General features: G+C 38.1%; 1 protein-coding gene across 4 annotated transcripts in view; it reads left to right on the top strand.

Annotated features, from left to right (window-relative positions):
- Window positions 1-18,111, top strand: part of col21a1 (collagen, type XXI, alpha 1) — a 75,389-nt gene that overhangs the window by 45,068 nt on the left and 12,210 nt on the right. For 3 of the 4 annotated variants that reach the window (XR_008908294.1, XM_056760760.1, XM_056760758.1), the window contains 7 exons: window positions 3,518-3,562; window positions 4,292-4,345; window positions 6,359-6,412; window positions 7,665-7,718; window positions 7,855-7,926; window positions 15,609-15,644; window positions 17,081-17,125. Coding sequence is in view for 3 of the 4 variants with exons in the window: in XM_056760760.1 (XP_056616738.1) it covers window positions 3,518-3,562; window positions 4,292-4,345; window positions 6,359-6,412; window positions 7,665-7,718; window positions 7,855-7,926; window positions 15,609-15,644; window positions 17,081-17,125 (360 nt within the window). In the remaining variant the exon portion in view is untranslated. The remainder of the gene's footprint in view (window positions 1-3,517; window positions 3,563-4,291; window positions 4,346-6,358; window positions 6,413-7,664; window positions 7,719-7,854; window positions 7,927-15,608; window positions 15,645-17,080; window positions 17,126-18,111) is intronic. The other variant, XM_056760759.1, reaches the window with a different exon arrangement.

Raw genomic sequence — 18,111 nt, 5'->3', positions numbered from 1 at the left:
AAAACACTTTCTCTCAACAGGTAGTGGTCTAGCTTTAGTTGAAACCAGTAACTTTGTATTGAGATCTAATGTATTATGGCTCCTGTATGAAATATCGCTTGTTGCTCCCTCACTCTTTGTAAGTCGCTTTGGATAAAAGCGTCTGCTAAATGACTAAATGTATATGTACTGTAGGAGCTCTTCCAGTCTCAAGTACCACCTAAACGCAAAGCATCCCTTAGCTAATGCGGAAGTAAACACAAGTTCATCTTATTGAACATAATTTAATTTTCATCACCAATTATCATAGTAGAACTGCTTTCTCAAGCAGTTTGTGATGCATTTTGGAAACAGGAGATGAGCCCCTGGTCTTATGGCCACCTGGCTTGAGAAACCCGTTCTCAAAGACTTACTTTTAGTCATTATTTGGGTAGCACACATATTCTGAATGCCTTCGGCAGAATTCAAATGAGCCATTTTAATCTAGATTAATATAGATTAATCTTGGAATTAATCTAGATTAATCTAGATTAAAAAAATAATCTATGCCCACCACTATTATAATCATTATTCCAAATATCTTTCTCAGTGTTCATCAGAACAAAGAAATGTATTCAGATTTGTAACAACTCAAAGGTTAGTAGATGACGACAGAATTTTCTTTTTTGGTTGAAGTATCACTTTAATGGGAATTAGATGATTCAGCAATGTGACTGAAATGGTTCTCATCACTTGAAAAATGAATCAAATTGTAGAAAAGAGCATTATCCAGAACCATCTAGCTGATCTCAGGATAAACCAAAAACAATCTAATGATTAGCAGAACAAATCATTGAGACATTTGTGGATACATCCAGTATAGCTTCGTATTGCTCCATGTATTGGATTTATTGTTATTTGATGTTGATTTATTTAAGGATTGCATCTATCATTGTTTTCTCCCTGGTGTTAGCAATCCTGTTAGTCACTGTTTTAGAGCCAAAACTAAAAATACACACAGTATCATGACAATGACACTGTGGCTTAAACAAACAATTTTATTTATTTATTTATGTGAGTGACTAAGCTTTGTTTAATATTTCTTGAAGTCTGAAGATTATTTTGATGTTATGTCGTTTTTTTAACACGTGGTCGGGGAAAATTATAGATAAACCCAGATGCACCAATGGGTCTAAATTATCCTTTGGGTTGCGTAAACCCAAAACCAAACGTTTAAACAAACCATTAATTTTAGTGTGCAAAAAAATCTATGAAAATGTGTTAGGTGTTGGATGGATAGTAATAAACATGAATTCGTAAAAAATTTAGCCGAATTTAGTTTTAATTTCTTGTAACATTCTTTTTTCCAAGGCCATTTTCAGTGGCGTGAGAATTTATGTTCTGACAGCAATGGAAGGTCCTACATTTTGCAACAACTTTCCATGTTCTTTTACTAGTCCCCTCAGAGCAAACCCAGACCAAACATCTGCTTCCGCTTATCATGGAAAATGCACCAAAAAGCTATTTCAAGGTGGCTTTGCTGAATATGCTAACATTGTTAAGTCTTTTATAATGTCTTTGTTTTTTTTCTCTTTATTCACAAACCAACGCCTGACCATTACGTCCATGCTCAACCCCTCAACAGGATTTTTAAATAATGACTACAATTAGTCTGTAAACAACACATCATAAATATATATGTTTTCCTCGGCTCGACAAGTGCCTGCCAATATCAATTACCAACGTCAACATTTGTGGCACTCACCTCTAAACATTATACTTGGCAAGTGCCGATTGATTTTTTTTTGCATTGATACTTGTTCCGCTCCAGTAAGGCGTTACAGAAAGTGTTTGGAGGGCAGTGCCAAAGTACTGGCACATGATATCGGGGCAGCTGTTTCTCACTTTCTCACAGAGCTACAGCATTGATCATAAACAGAGAGAGAAAGAGCGGGGGGGAGAGAGCATTATCGCACCAATGCTGGTTTTAAAGGAATAGCTATCCCAAAGATCTGTCATGGTCATGTATTAATATATTGAATTATAAAGCACATATTCTGTACGATCATATTCTCCATCCCTAATCCTAACCAATGGCTTAACCTTACCACTAACTATTAACTATTAATAAACACCAGATTAGGAGTTTATTGAGGCAAAAGCCGTAGTTAATGGTTTGTTGATAGTGAGAATTGGACCTTAACATAAAGTGTAACCAACATTGTTTTATTCAATGGTGGATGAGTTCTTAAAATGTTTGCAACATGTTTGTCACAGTACTCTGCTTTGTATTCTTTTTAAGACACAATGGTTGAGAATGTATAAATAAACTACATTTGTTCATTTGCTAGAGATATGATGGTTTCAACTGGCCACACTATAAGTGAATTGATGGTGAACTGATCCAACAAAAGACCTGTGTATAGGCTATAAAATATAATAATGTTGCAGTGCAAGAAAAGATTTCTGCAGATCATATGGCCAAGACATACATTATAAAGAGAAAGGATTCAGAAAGGAATTGTGCATTACCATAGCAATACTTTAAAATGATAAATCGACAAATCTTGGCATGTAAGTAGTGTTCTGCTATTAGCCTTAACCTAAATTGTTAAGTTTTATAGAAGGTTCTAGAACAGCCATCAATCTATGCAATGGTCTGTGTTTTGGATCTTGAGATACAGTTTGATATACTGTTTTCATTTTTATTGCTTCTAAGAGAGAGACCCTGCCAGTAAAACGTAACACATACTGTGTAGGGGTAATAAACCAGCCTGAACATTTGCCCACGGCCTAAAATCTGTTCCTACATGTTGCGAAATAATGTGAGTCAGAGAGTGCGTGCATGTTTGTGTTTGTCAGTGTGGGGTTTCCCAAAAAGAGACCCTAAACCCACCCGTGCTCATCAGGGGCTTTTCCGGGATTGCTATGGTGGTGTTATGTTTCACCACAATACTACCATGTTTTGTATTGTTTCCAAGGGCATTGTACAGATAAGGTTTCATAATACACAGCAAAATAAAACAAACCGTACACAATAATAAGGGAAAAGATTTCATATTCTTTAACAACTGGTTCTTAGCACTTTGATTATAATAACAGGAAAAAGGAAGTCTTTATGCTTCTATAAGTTGTGTAGGTTTGCAGATCTGTGGTTATATCCGGTGGAGCTGGTCCCTACTGTATATTACTGTGCTATCTGAATATACAACACTCTGTTAAAACGATTAAACCTTTTGGCTGACAATGCCTGAAGATGCCAAAAGGGAAACGTTTGATTAATCCAGACATCCCGTGCATGTTAGCTTCATCAGAGGCCGAGGAAAATCCCTTACATAACACAATGCTCTCGGAAAATCATTCAATGCATATAAGGATCACTTTTGAGGGATAATTCACTATATCTCAAAACCCTCGAGACCCTATGAGACTCCTTAATATTGGCCTTCCCGTTCTAACATGTTTGTTGTAAAAGAGAGGTTTCGTCAAGTTTGACTGTAGCAATTATACAATGCATTATTTTAATTCATTAAAAAAATGACTGTTGTTCTATTTTTAGGGCATGCCAGGCATACCTGGAAATGATGGTCCAATGGGAATTAAGGTGATGTTTTACATTTTTAATGTAGATGCTTTTCTTTTGTTATGTGGACACATTGAGGTTCTGCCAATAACACATTTTAGTTTCTGTTATATAAAAACAACAAATGCTGCTTTACAAATATAATTTCGAAATAAAATAACTAATAATAGCTTTCCTGTAGCTCAGTGGTAAGAGCATTGCGTTAACAACGCAGGGTTGTGGGTTCGATCCCAGGGGATTGCAAAAACCTATGTAAAAATGTATAGGATAAAGCAATGTTATTAGCAAGTCGCTTTGGATAAAAGCGTCTCCCAAATGCGTAAATGTAAATAACAATAAATTCGTACTGTTTGTTATGTGCCCCCTGTGTTTTAATAATAACATACATTTGATATGGGACGATCTTCGCAGGTTTATGCAAACCGTTTTAATCCATGTTATCCCAACATGACTAGAAATTGTGTTCTGTTCTGGAGCAGAAGCTACAAAATCTGACCTTTTGGGCAAAGTAGTTTAACATCCTTAGTATCACAAGTTTGCTTATTCGATTATCGACTGAAAATAGTGCAGAATCAAATGTTTAGTCTTCTTTTGATTCCAGATAAATTAGACTTTTAAACCTGATCTGGTCTCAGATTTGTGGATTCTACTGTATTTTCAAAAAGAAACAGAGCGGTGCTGTGCTTTTAAAGTGTTACTTTACAAACACTTTAAATAAAAACACTAATGTACATCTCTTTTGTATAAAAGGGTGAAGCTGGCATGACGGGGCATAAAGGAGCCAAAGGTGTAGCTGGAGATCCTGTGAGTGAATCTTATATTTAGAAGTGTAATATTTAGAAACATTTAGAAATTGCAAAGGCATTTCTAGTAGATTCCACTTCATACACAAACTTTATGGGAGGAGAGTATTTAAAGGAATCACGCAATGCGATTTATTAAGGTTTGGGCTCGTCATTGTATTGGTATTTGCGGCTTTATTTCGTCCATAAAAGCATGTCTTAAAGATCTACTGAATCACCTAATACCGCGCAGCATTATTTGTTGTGTTGAACATAATTTCAACCCCCTTTAAAATAACCAATAGCATTTCGTTTTCGGCACAGTCAACCTGAAAAAGCTACATTTAGCAGTATGTTTACCACAGTGGTAAATGGAAAGATTGGGAAGACATGTGAAAAGTGATGTGTAATTTAAAGCTTCAGATTTACGTTGGTGTGTGACACTGTCCCAATGGACAACAGGTTTACACTGTCTGAATCATATCCTCCTACATGTCCTATCTAGTGCACTGTGTGTCATTCATTATGTGGGACATAATAAATGTGGTGAAAGGGGCTGACATGATGCGCTGCTTCAGTGGCTTTTATAGTGAAGGGGCCAGGAGTCTTTGGATTCAAAAGCGCATTTGATTGGACAAGAACTTTGACATGAGGCTGAAGTGTTAACGTGATGTCCTGGAATGAGCACGCATCCTTGCTTGCGCCCAGTTCACACAGCCAGCTCAGCTACTTCCGGCAACATGAGCGACAGTCACTGATCTATATAAATAACTTGAACGCTAAACCGACAGCAGGAGGTGAAACCGCCGGAATTGTTCATGCCGCCATGTTGGTAAGCCCCACTGACAGAGGGCATCATTGGCCTTAAATAACACGTTTTACAGCGTACTATGCACATGCTTCGTTTTCATTTAACATATACGTTTAAATTATTTGTTACTTGTGATGTTTTTTCCAATGTTTATGTTTATTCCGGGCAGAAAAGCGATGTATAGAAATCGTTAAGGTGAGTGTATTGCATACAATTCTGTTGTAATGACAGGTATAAATGTTTAGAATTAAACTTCATGACGTTTATCTGTATTTAGAATGAGCTCATTTATCATATGTTGAGGTATACCGTCCGTCTGCCGATCTGTTTTGTAGGCTACTGTAATGAAGATGAATGCAACTCACTCAGAGATGGGTAAACTACTGACTTAAAATAAATGTACATTGTCATGCCTAAGACCTTTGCATTGTAACAATTTACTGGAAGACTTCAAAACGGGGACTGGTAAGCCGATCTTTCATTGTTAACATGTGATTCAATAGAATGTTTGGACGTACCAACATGGCGGCACAGTGGCTTCAGTGTAATGACGTCATGAGCAATCTAGCTACTTAAATAGGTCAGTGGCGACAGTGAGTGGACATGTGTAGCTAAGCAAAAAAAATTAGAATTGCTCCACTTTATGCAGATGATGAGCAACTTTCGGGAGCAACTACCAATGGGAGTACAACACTGGAGTTTACGTAATCCGTCCCACTACTGCTTTGTTTATAAAAGTTTCTAAAAGAACAAAAGTTAGGAATACCTTCTAACAACCTCATAGTGGGAGACTGGCGACACAGTTGCTGGTGGTGTGAACACAGTTGCAGTTTAAGGAGCATATCTGTTTATTGTTGTCCTTAACCAACATGTTTTTTATAAAAGGAATTTTTCTTTTTTATTTCAGTGCACCTTTAAACCCTGCACTAATTTGGGCTGCTCTTAGCCTATTCCGATGGTCATTATGGGAATGATATATTTTACCTGTGTTTTTAATGAGTGCCTTCATAGTAAATCACCCGTAGAAATTTACACTCCCGTCGGGAGTTTGTAAAATTGCGCTCTTGTGCCATTGTGGCCTGTTTGGTAAATCTGGCCCTAAACCTTATCCAGAGATCTGATTAGTTGTTAGAAATGTCATTATTTTATATATGCATAATGTATAAGAAAGGATTTTTTTTTTCATGTTGGTCTCATTTTGTGTTTGTGTTGGTCTTTCAACAGGGTGAGAGGAGTTTGCCTGGAATACCTGGTTCAAATGGACAACCTGGCCCTAAGGTCAAAATGCATGTCTTTGACCTCTTAATGCTATCTATAATGTTTAAATTATATTGAAATCATTGATTTGGATTCGCTTTTATTTATTATATATTTATGATAATTGTTTTAGAAAATACAAGACATGTGCACGCGATTAACACACTAGTGTGGTCAATTTTTACTCATTTAATGTGTAGAACACTGGAATCTGTTTGCCTAAATTTCACAATCACCTTTCATTATGTGTGTAATGATGCATTTGAATGGGAAATGGTGCAGGCCAAAGGTAACAGAGGAATAAAACATCTCCAGATTATCTCTATTGCAATTACCTTCAAATGTCAGCAAAAATATTACAGCAATAATATGGCAACAATAACATTCTGTTTGATCGGATTTATGCGATAAAATGGAGACATTGTCATGGAACACAAAAGGACTCAAAAGCAGGAAGCCGGTAAAGAGTGTATTCTTCACAAAATCAAAAGCAGCATGGTAACTCCAAAGCACACGGCAGAAACAAAAAAGAATCCAGGAACCGAAAGCCAGAGGAATAACACCGTAAGGTTGTGGGCAGAGATGGACAACCTTAACAAGCTACAGTCCCAGAAGCCACACCGCAAACAGGTATCCGTTAAATCAGGGATTAGCTGGTAAATCCTGGATAAGCATACAATGATCACAAAAATAAACTGTAAATCCACTAGGTAAAACAGGTAAAAAAAACATTGTCGCATTGATTGAACAAAAAGGAGAGGTAGAAATAGGGCAAACCAAAACGAGCAACCGGTGAGGGTAATCATTAGTGATAAACCTAAAGGTACAAACAAAAATCAGGTGAGAGAAAGTAATCAGAGAAAAATAAGGCACACGTGAGTACCAAGCACGTGGTGCCCACAACAAAAAACAAAACATCAAAGCCCAGACTCTAACAGACATGTAGAAATATGTGCAGTCCAAATAGCATTTTTGGCCAAATAAAGAAATAGAACAAAAGAAAAGCTTTACATCCATTGTAAACTTGCCAAAACGTTCGCTGGTGTTTAGATTATCTTTTAATATAACTCTGAAAGGTGCCTTAATATTCAAACCATCCATCCAAGATAAAAGTCTGTCACAATGCTGTTTGCTCAATCTATCAAAACAAAATTACTGAATTATTTCAGAGTGATCTAATGTTTATCATTCACAGAGGCTATTCTTGCTTTATATTTTATCAGCAAAACATTCATACATATGAAAATGGAAATGTAACCTTTCTCATCATTAGGGCCATAAAGGTGATAGTGGAGTGGCAGGTCAACCAGGACATCCAGGGTCAGAGGTAAAATATTTTGTTTTTCAGATTAAACACTTAATTACTGAATTGTTAAAGTTTTTTTAAATACTGATGATATTAAACATGAGATAATATTTACATGCATACTCTATATGTTTGTACATGATTTTTTTTAATCAAGGGTAAGGCCGGAGAACCTGGGATAGCTGGCCAGCCTGGAAATCCAGGAATGCCAGGATTACAGGGCCAGAAGGTAAATAATTGCTTAAGAAATCATGTTATATCTGGGGTTTGGATGTGTCAAGCTTTCTGCAAACCAAATTTTGTTAACTTTTCCCAAATTACATTTATTTCTTCTGATTAAATGAAAGAACACTGACATTTGCAATTTTGGTCAAACTTGGAGGCAAAAGGACACTTCATGGTAAACAGATTTTCAGAATGTAGCTCTTATTAAGTTCAGTAAGGTCATGATTATTTATGCCATGGCAAAGAAGAACAGGATTCATGAAAATGTTATTTGTGGTTCACAAGCACTTTAGTTATCTAAAAACATTTTCGATGGCTGTTGAAAAAAATAAGTTTACTTTGATTTCTTTTATGGTCATTCAGTTTAAATCTATGATTCAAATTTGTTTTCTAGATTTTAGATCAGTGGTTCTCAATTCTGGCCCATGAGATCCATTTTCCTGCCGAGTTTATTGGGGAGAAAACGGTTGATCTATGGCATTGCTGCAAAGAAGAATGCATGAGTACATCTTCTAATAACAGTTTCATATATACAGTAGTGGCCAAAAGTGCTGCCTGGAGGTCATATTTGTACTATTTGCTTTGAATGTCCATTACCTTGGACATGACTCCATAACCTTGCTCACGTGCCTTCTTAAACTCTTCTCAAAGCAAAGCTGAAGTTAATATTTCAAACACAACTATCAAACACAGATAGACATTTTTTTTATATTTAAATGATATGTTTGTTTAAAGAGAAGACAAAGTTGGACATCACAATTCGCCATGTTGTAAATAGAAATGGGAAAGGGATGAAAATAGTCAAATTAATTACCGTTCTTCTCAGTTGCTTTGGCACATTTCTCAGATCAGAAATGAAATTCTCAAATCTTGTTATTCAACCTGCAAATCATCCTGTCACTCGTGCAAAACAGATTTTATTTTATTTTTTCATATTTTATTTTGAAAAAATTGCAATTGCTTCAGTACATTCATGCAATTGGTTGTACAATTGTATGTTGTTTCCTACATTTTTAGTTGCTAATGTCGTGTGGCTCAAAATGTAATATATCGTTCTCTGTGCAATTGTCTTACTTCTCTAAACATGTAGTCATTTGTTCATCGTCTTAGTCATTCAGCGCAAAATGGTTAGACCAGTTGTCATAGTTCTTACATTTACAGAGTTATTGATCCAAAATGTGACTACATTTAATATGCTCACAGGTTGCTTTCAATGTTAGAAACTCTGATCCTTTATTCATAAAACACACACTGTACAGAGTGTTCAGAGATTTCTCTGTTGATGAGAAGGCTCTGTTTCAAGATGATTTACAATTTTCCCATTGTGCTGTAAAATAATGTTGTATTTTCTGCATCACAATTGCTTTGTTCAAGCTTGATGTGTAGTTTGTTGACCGACCAACAGAACAAGTATGAAGTGAATCCTGTTAAATCTTTTGCTATCAGCGTTGCACATAGAGTTACGTCCTCACTGCGAGCGTCTTTCCCTCGCCGTGCTTCGCACCCGGATCATCTTCTTCAGTTGTCCTGCCCCCTGCGCTCCCCCGCCTGTCCTCCTCCAACAGAGACGGAAAAAGCAGAAGAGCCGCGAGCCAGAACGCGAGCGTGCAGATGAGTCCACGCCAGCTGAGCCCCGGAAATGCTCTCTCTCCACCATAACGCTGCGATCCTGTCAGCCTCGACATTGTCTCATCCGGCAGTACAGACGAGCTGGATGAAGTTTTGTCCCATGCCTGTGAAATGATTGAGCTGCATTCATCAATCCAATCGACTGGTCGTCTTCGATCGAGGTGGAACACAGCTCAAGAGTGGTTCCTGCAGCCGGATTAGCTCCCTACTTCCAAAAGGAGCACCAAGAGCTCACTAGATCATGGCCCCCACTCTCAACTCAACCTTATTTATATAGCGCTTTTTAAAATCTCTCAGACGATCGCACATAATCCTCAGATATGAAGTACAAGCCCGGCAAGTTAAAGAAGCTGAGGAGAAAGTTCCCACATATCACAATGAGTCAGGGTTTTACAGCCGCTATTTCTCGTTCCAAAGACAGACGGCAGCCTGAAACCCATTCTAGATTTACATGTTAAGAATCGCTCGCTTATGAGATGCTTTCTGCCAAATGTATTATGGCCCAAATTCGCCCGGGGGATCGGTTTATATTTTCACATCCCCATAGCGCCCCGCCACAGACCAGGGACGGCTTACCAATTCATGGTCCTTCCCTTCGGGTTTTCTCCTGTCCTGCGTACATTTACCAAATGTTCAGATGCATCGCTTGGCCTCCTGAGACAGGCTGGCATCTGCATTCTGAATTATCTGGATGACTGGCTTATTCTAGCCCAATCAGAACAAGGGATATGAATGAACAGTTCCGCTGTCCTCGGGCATTTGGAGAAATTGGAGTTCAAGGTCAACCTCTACAAGAGTTTGCTAACCCCACTAAAGAATTCATTTTTAAGCATGACTCTCGACTGAACACGGGTTCGAGCCTGGCTAACACCAGAACACGCCTCGGTGCTCAAGTGCTCTGCGGCTTCTTTCAGAGTAGGTTATCTCGTCCCGCTCAAAATTTGCATATGACACCACTATCATTAGTCTTATCCAGGATGGTGACGAATCTGCTTACAGACAAGAGGTTGAGCATCTGGCTGTCTGGTGCAGTCAAATCAACCTTGAACTGAATACACTCAAAACAGTGGAGATGACTGTGGACTTCAGTAGAACCCCTCATTCAAGTTGCTGGGCAGTACTATTACAGGACCTGAAGTTGGACATTCACATACACTTGTGAAAAAGGCCCAGCAGGGGTTATACGTTCTTTGTCGAATAAAAGTTCAACCTGCCACAAGCACAGATGACACAGTTTCACTCAGCTGTCTCTGAATTGGTTCTGTGCTCTTCTATAACTGTTTGGCTTTGGTCAGCCAGCAAATCAGATAGAAGAAGACATCAGCTGACCGTTAGGACAGCTGATATAATAATAGGTGTTAACCTGCCTAACCTTCAGGAGCACTTGTACAACTCCAGAGTGAAGAAACAGGCAGGCAACATCATCACAGACCCCTCTCACCCTGGCCACATTCTGTTGCACTTGTCCCCTCAGGCAGACGTTACCAGACGCGATTTCTTTAAGACTGCTATAATTGTCAAAAAATGAATGGTCAAATATATGTACTATTATGTTAACATTTTATTGACTAAAAATGCGTTAAACACGTTCACTCGAACAAAAACAATTTCGTTCAGAATCAGCTACTTAGGTCGGCTGACTCGATTTTCTTCTCATTCATTCCCGTAGCGTACAGTGCATTACTCTGTTGAAGCCCAGCGTCCATTGACTTCAATGGGGCTGCTTTAAACTTTTTTCATCAGTGCTCAGAAACAAGACGGTCATTGGATAATGCTGCGATTATGTCCCGCCCACGGACGCTCAGCATCTCTGGGATGAATGGAGGAGTGGGCTGGCCCGGACTCCGAGCGTCTGCGTGATGATTGGAGGGTCTGTCATCTCTTTTTAATCCACTTTTATGACCTAAAACGCTTGTTTTTTGGGTCAACAGCTTTTAAAAACGTATTTTTTGTTTTTTTTTTAGCTTGTTTGCTATACACATTATCACATATTAGCTTTTAGACATTTTCTAAATGCAGCTTCTCGCAATGCAAAGAGACGGTTGGTGTGGGCGTGGGCGTGGTCTTCAGATTATGACGCGTATCACTCTGTGTCTCCATTTCCAACTCAGTCCCATCGCGGATTTTGCATGTGTAGTCGAAAGACAAACTGCTGCAACCTTCGTCGTATATTTCACACAATTTCACACCACATTCATTGTTTCAGTTTAACATAATTCCCACATTTCCTCCCGTTGAGTTAAATATACAGTTGAAAGAAAAAGTATGTGAACCCTTTGGGCTTACTTGGATTTCTTCATAAATTGGTCATAAAATGTGTTCTGATCTTCATCTAAGTCACAACAATAGAGAAACAAAGTCTGCTTAAACTAATACCGCACAAACATTATACGTTTTCATGTTTTTATTGAACACAACATGTAAACATTCATAGTGCAGGGTGGAAAAAGTATGTGAACCTTTGGGTTTAATAACTGGTTGACCCTCCTTTGGCAGCAATAACCTCAACCAAACATTTCCTATAGTTGCAAATCAGACCTGCACAACGGTCAGGAGAAATTTTGGACCATTCCTCTTTACAAAAGTGTTTCAGTTCAGCAATATTCTTGGGATGTCTGGTGTGAATCGCTCTCTTGAGGTCATGCCACAGCATCTCAATCGGGTTGAGGTCAGGACTCTAACTGGGCCACTCCAGAAGGCGTATTTTCTTCTGTTGAAGCCATTCTGTTGTTGATTTACTTCTGTGCTTTGGGTCGTTGTCCTGTTGCATCGTCCATCATCTGTTAAGTTTCAGTTTGCGGACAGATGGTCTTAAGTTTTCCTGCAAAATGTCTTGATAAACTTTGGAATTCATTTTTCAATTGATGACAGGAATCCGTCCAGGGCCTGAGGCAGCAAAGCAGCCCCAAACCATGATGCCCCTCCACCATATTTCACAGTTGGGATGAGGTTTTGATGTTGGTGTGCTGTGCCTTTTGTTCTCCACACATAGCGTTGTGTGTTCTTTCCAAACAACTCAATTTTGGTTGATTTCTGTAAGTGTTTAGCTGACACTCTAGGATTCTACTTACCTCATTGAGCATTCTGCGCTGTGCTCTTGCAGTCATCTTTACAGGACGACCACGCCTAGGGAGTGTAGCAACAGTGCTGAACTTTCTCCATTTGTAGACAATCTGTTTTACCGTGGACACATGGACATCAAGGCTTTTAGATATACTTTTGTAGCCCTTTCCAGCTTTATGTAAGTCAACAATTCTTGATCGTAGGTCTTCTGAGAGCTCTTTTGTGCGAGGCATGGTTCACATCAGACAACGCTTCTTCAGAACAGCAAACTCAAAACTGGTGTATGTTTTTTATTGGACAGGCCAGCTTTAATCAACACATCCAATCTCATCACATTGATTGGACCCCAGGTTGGCTGACTCCTGGCTCCAATTAGCTCTTGGAGAAGTCATTAGCCTAGGGTTTCACATACTTTTTCCACCCTGCACTATGAATGTTTACATGTTGTGTTCAATAAAAACATGAAAACGCATAATGTTTGTGCGGTACTAGTTTAAGGAGACTGTGTTTCTCTATTGTTGTGACTTAGATGAAGATCAGAACACATTTGACCAATTTATGAAGAAATCCAAGTAAGCCCAAAGGGTTCACATACTTTTTCTTTCAACTGTATATATATATATATATATATATAAGATCGTTTGTTCATTAATTCATATAGTCTGAACTAGCCAGCTAGCAAACTGCACACGATGGCAGACGGTGCTAATATTGTCGACCTGATTTTGGCAAAGCCATTAGAAAGTCTTCCTTACGAGGAGAAACTTAGAATTAAACAGCAGGGCAGATCAACACCTTTGATCAACAAGATTGATTTAGTGCAAAAGATAGGGAAAAGTAACAGGTCTTTTCAGCTCTCCTGGTATGACAAAGTTAGCTGGCTGACTGGAAGTGCTGTAAAAAAGAAAATGTACTGCTGGCCATGTCTCTTGATGAAACCATCTCATGGATGTGTTGTTTGGTCAAAATTGGGGATTGGAGATCTGTCAAACTTTGACAGGGCATATAAAAGGCATGAAAATAGCAATGAATATGTGAGTGCATGTGCAAGATTAAGTTGCAAGGGCAGGATCAGGGTTGAGCATGCAATCAATGAAGGTGCTCGCATTCAAGTGGCTAAACATAATGAAACTGTTAAACAAAACAGGGCCTTCCTAAACCGCCTTTTTGATGTTACATCCTTGCTTGGCCGGCAGGAGCTGTCATTTAGGGGACATGATGAGAGTAGTGAATCATCCAACAAGGGGAATTACAGAGAGTTCACAGAAACATTAGCTAGATATGACTCTGTCCTGTCCACACAATTCGAGTCCTCAACTGTGTTTTCTGGTATGTCACACACTATTCAAAATGACTTGATCGCTGCTCTTGCAGCCACCATTTCTGATCAGATCAGAGATGAAATTTTTTTGGATGGCAGGTGGATGAAACCACTGATATTTCCTGACGTGCCCAACTCTCTGTCATTGTTCGCTATGTGGATAGTGCAGGTAAAATTCAGGAGCGCTTCATTGGATTTTTTTATTTTTCTGGGGGGCGAGATGCTCAGTCCGTTTTTGATGTTTTAAATGAGAACATGCAGGGCTACAAGTTTAAGGATAAGCTTGTGGCAAAGACCTATGATGGGGCTGCTGTCATGGCTTCAGCTCTCAATGGTCTGCAGGCCAAAGTGAAAGCAATAGCCCCCAGTGCAATGTTTGTGCATTGCTATGCACACAGACTGAATCTGGTGCTGTGACAGGGGGCCAAATGCTTGCCTGAGTGCAGAATTTTTTTTGCATCACTCTCTGGGTTTGCCACATTTTTCTCAAAATCCAAAAAGAGGACGTCTTTTCTGGAGTCTGCAGGCTGCTCAAGGTTGCCCAGAAACGCTCCTACTCGATGGAATTTCACATCACGGATAGTGAGCACTGTGGAAAACAATTATGATGGCCTCTTGCAGACATTTGATAACATCATTGCAGATACGATAATGGATGATGATACACTGGATTGTGCCAAAGGCTTCGTGAGGAAACTGGAGGATTTTGAGTTTGTGTTCATGTTGTACACATATGAACATATCTTCTCTGAGACTGATGTGGTCTTTGATATTGTCCAGCAGAGAGCGATGGATGTTCTTTACTGCAAGAAAAGAATTGAGTCTCTTCTTGCATTTTTCAAAGAGAAGAGGTCAGAGGGGGCTTTCCAAGCTGTTTATGCCAAAGCAGCAGATCTCACATCAGACCCAAGAGATGAGCCCATGAGAAAGCGCCGTCTGACCCAATTGCAGGATCCCCAAGAGCGCTACAGAAATCTTTACATGGCCATCCTTGATAACATCTTGGAGCAGATTCCTCGACGTTTTTCAAATTTGGAAAGTATGCTTTTTTTTTACAATTAGTCATTCCAGGGAAATTTTAGTTGACATGAGACAAGCATTTCCAGAGGAGGCCTTCCAAAGTGTCCTGAAAAGTTATGGCCATCACTTTGATTCAGGGAGACTGTATTGAGATCAGGACTTGCAGAGTAACAGGGGAAAGCTGTGTGATTACTTGGTGTTCCTTAAAGACATGGAGTTGGACAGTGCAATGCCTCAGCTTTTCAAACTGTTCTCATTAGTGGCAACAATTGGAGCTACATCTGCAGGTGTAGAAAGGAGCTTCTCCTGTTTAAAGCGGTTCAAGCTCTGCTGGCCATTGAGAGGACACTGGTCAAGTCACTGCAAAAGACGCCTAGTTGGTACGACAGGGTTACAGAGCATTTTCTTGAAAAGGAACGTAGGGCAGAATTTACATATAAATAAATGGACAATTTTTAAGATTTAGGCCGAAAATGAGCTTCCCCTCTTTAAAAGATCAGCAGCCGCCACTGGACGTTACAGATCTCTGCCCACACTTGGCCAATATAGCAAATTCTGATTCTGAATTAGGCAGGCATTTTACAATAGCGCTGCTTTAGTTTACATATATTTTGACATTTATTAATCCCACTGTGAACTCTTTTTTTTAACAGGGACAACGAGGAGATACAGGTGAACAAGGGGCAGAGGTATGTTAACCTTTTTTCCACAATTTGAATTTCCTTTCATTGTCCAGAAACAATATGGATCCCAAATGTATACTGTATGCTACCTTTTTAATCATATTAATTGTATATTAGTCTGCCTAATTAAAGTAATGAGTAAAAAATGTAGCTGTGATTTGCCAAAGCTGCTAAAAATATTCCCTAAAGCTAATGCAATATGTCTTTTCGACTTCCGGATTTTTGACTTCTGGATTGTCTGCAGCAGGGTAAACGTTTTTTTTCTTTCGATTACAGTAGTATGCAAGTCTAACAAGAGTGTCTTGCTTAAATGTCCTTGTATAAATAATGTAAATGAGCTTAATACCATATTGCTGCCTGTTTAAAGGAGTAGTTTACTTCCAAAGAAGCTCCCATTGAATTTCCATAGAACCGGAAGTTGGCAATTGTTAAAGTTTCCCGGCAAATTGATTAGATGTGTAAAAACAGCTGGCAGCAGACTGACAGTTGAAGGGGAGGAGTTAACGGCCACGCAGTCTAATTTATGTTTGAGATGGATAGCAATTTCTGGGGGGAAGTGCATTTTAAAATTTTAACTGAATATTATGGAGGTACATGAATTATAAAAAGAAAACAAGAGAGCTCTTCAGTGCTCTGCAGTGCTCGGGCCCCAATGACCCCAATGATAACCTATTTACTATAAACGCTGCAATATTTCATGACAAAAAAAGAATTTTGATTTTTTATTTCACTGGGACTTTAAAGTTAAGATCCTAATTTAAAAACACCTTGCAGCTAAAATGCAGCTCTATTACTGCTGTTTGTTTGAAGGGCTTACAATACAGAAACCCAAGGAAGGTAATGGCTGATTCTACTGAGCACTTCATAAAATATTCAGTGACAGAGATGTTATTCTTTGTGTCATATTATTCCGATTCTTGTGAAAAAAGGCATATAGAATTATATATCGCTTCGACTGTATTTCACTGTTTTCAGATAAACAAATAAACAGATGGATTTCTTACCGTGCCAAATATATTTTCTATTTCAAACACTTGCAATTGAAAAGTTTGGTTTCAAAATGAGATAATTCAGTTTTTATACTGCATTCCAATTAATATCAATCAAACTGCGGTTGGTTTGTTTAGAGTTAAGACATAAGAAGTAAAAACAACACACCTAACTAACACAATAAAACGCAATATTGTGTTTAAGTTAAATAAATTAATCAAAACTGTTTGTTGCTTACTTCATAGTTATACTGTATGGGCTATGTGACAAGAGCAGTTTTTTAGGGCATTAGGTTTAGACAAATCATACACATTATGTTCTGTATGAGAACATATCAGTCAGGTATTAAGATAGAAAATAACTGCTTTAAATTCTAATCTTTTATCTATTTATATGAGATGATGACTGTTTATGAGTACAATATGTTATAAAACATTTATGCAATTGCGCAGGGGTTGAAAGGTGGAAAAGGAGAATCTGGGAAACCTGGTGTTCATGTAAGTTTTGCTTGAACAGACTAACACACTTCTGTCTTTTGTGGATAACTGTAACTTTTGTAAATTGAACCTACAGAACATCAGATTTTGTACCTTAAATTAATTCAAGAAATTTAATAAGCTAAAAACACACCAGTGATTTTAAACATGTACGAGGCAGTGATAGAGTGTAGTTGCTAGCAGATCGTAGGCACCTGCCTGAGTTGCTACGTCTTATAAGATCAGATAAGTACAAGGTGGCCAACCCATTAAGACATTTAAAAACAATGACCAGAATTTTAGAGCTCTACTCTATAATGTACTGGTAGCCAGTTAAGAAAACAATGATAACCACAAAACTGAAAAATATATCAAACTCTTCTAAAATATCTAAGAGAAGTGAACATTAAACACTAACAAGTCTTTAACTTTACTAATAACATATACATTTAAAAAACATTTAACATTTACTCTCCTAATGCAGTCTGATACAAAGCATGCTGGGAATGGGAAATCCTTCTTGACCAATTTTGTTGAATTTACATGTTTAAATTAAGTAAATTGAACAAGGAGCAAATCATTTTTTTGAGTTTTAGTCAAAACTTTAAGTTAATCAAAAATAATCATTGAATTTTCCTGTAAAGTGTTACAGGAACTTAAGTTTACATTACTTAATGTGTTTGATTATTTTGAACATTTGGGATCACAGTGCACAATATATTTATGCAATTAAATGATTTCCATTCATACCTAAGGATAAATGAAATAATGTGTTTTTCATTATGTGAAGTAATGTAAATATGCATATGTTAAGTCACTTGTGTGATCTTAAAAAGTAGGTAATTAATTAAGTAAGTAAGTAAGCTGTTTCTCTAGCTTATGTTTTATTTACTAATTTAAGTGTTTCTTGCAGTGTGTGGCTATACTTACTAAAGATCTCTTGACATTTTCAAGCAGTTCTAAAATATATCATCATGAGAAAGCATTTCATTTATTTAAAATACAGT

This window comes from Triplophysa dalaica, chromosome 11, assembly GCF_015846415.1.
Source record: "Triplophysa dalaica isolate WHDGS20190420 chromosome 11, ASM1584641v1, whole genome shotgun sequence".
Classification (NCBI taxonomy): Eukaryota; Metazoa; Chordata; class Actinopteri; order Cypriniformes; family Nemacheilidae; genus Triplophysa; species Triplophysa dalaica.
The sequence above is the reverse complement of the archived record's forward strand: the minus strand, read 5'-3'. Positions and strand labels throughout refer to the sequence as shown.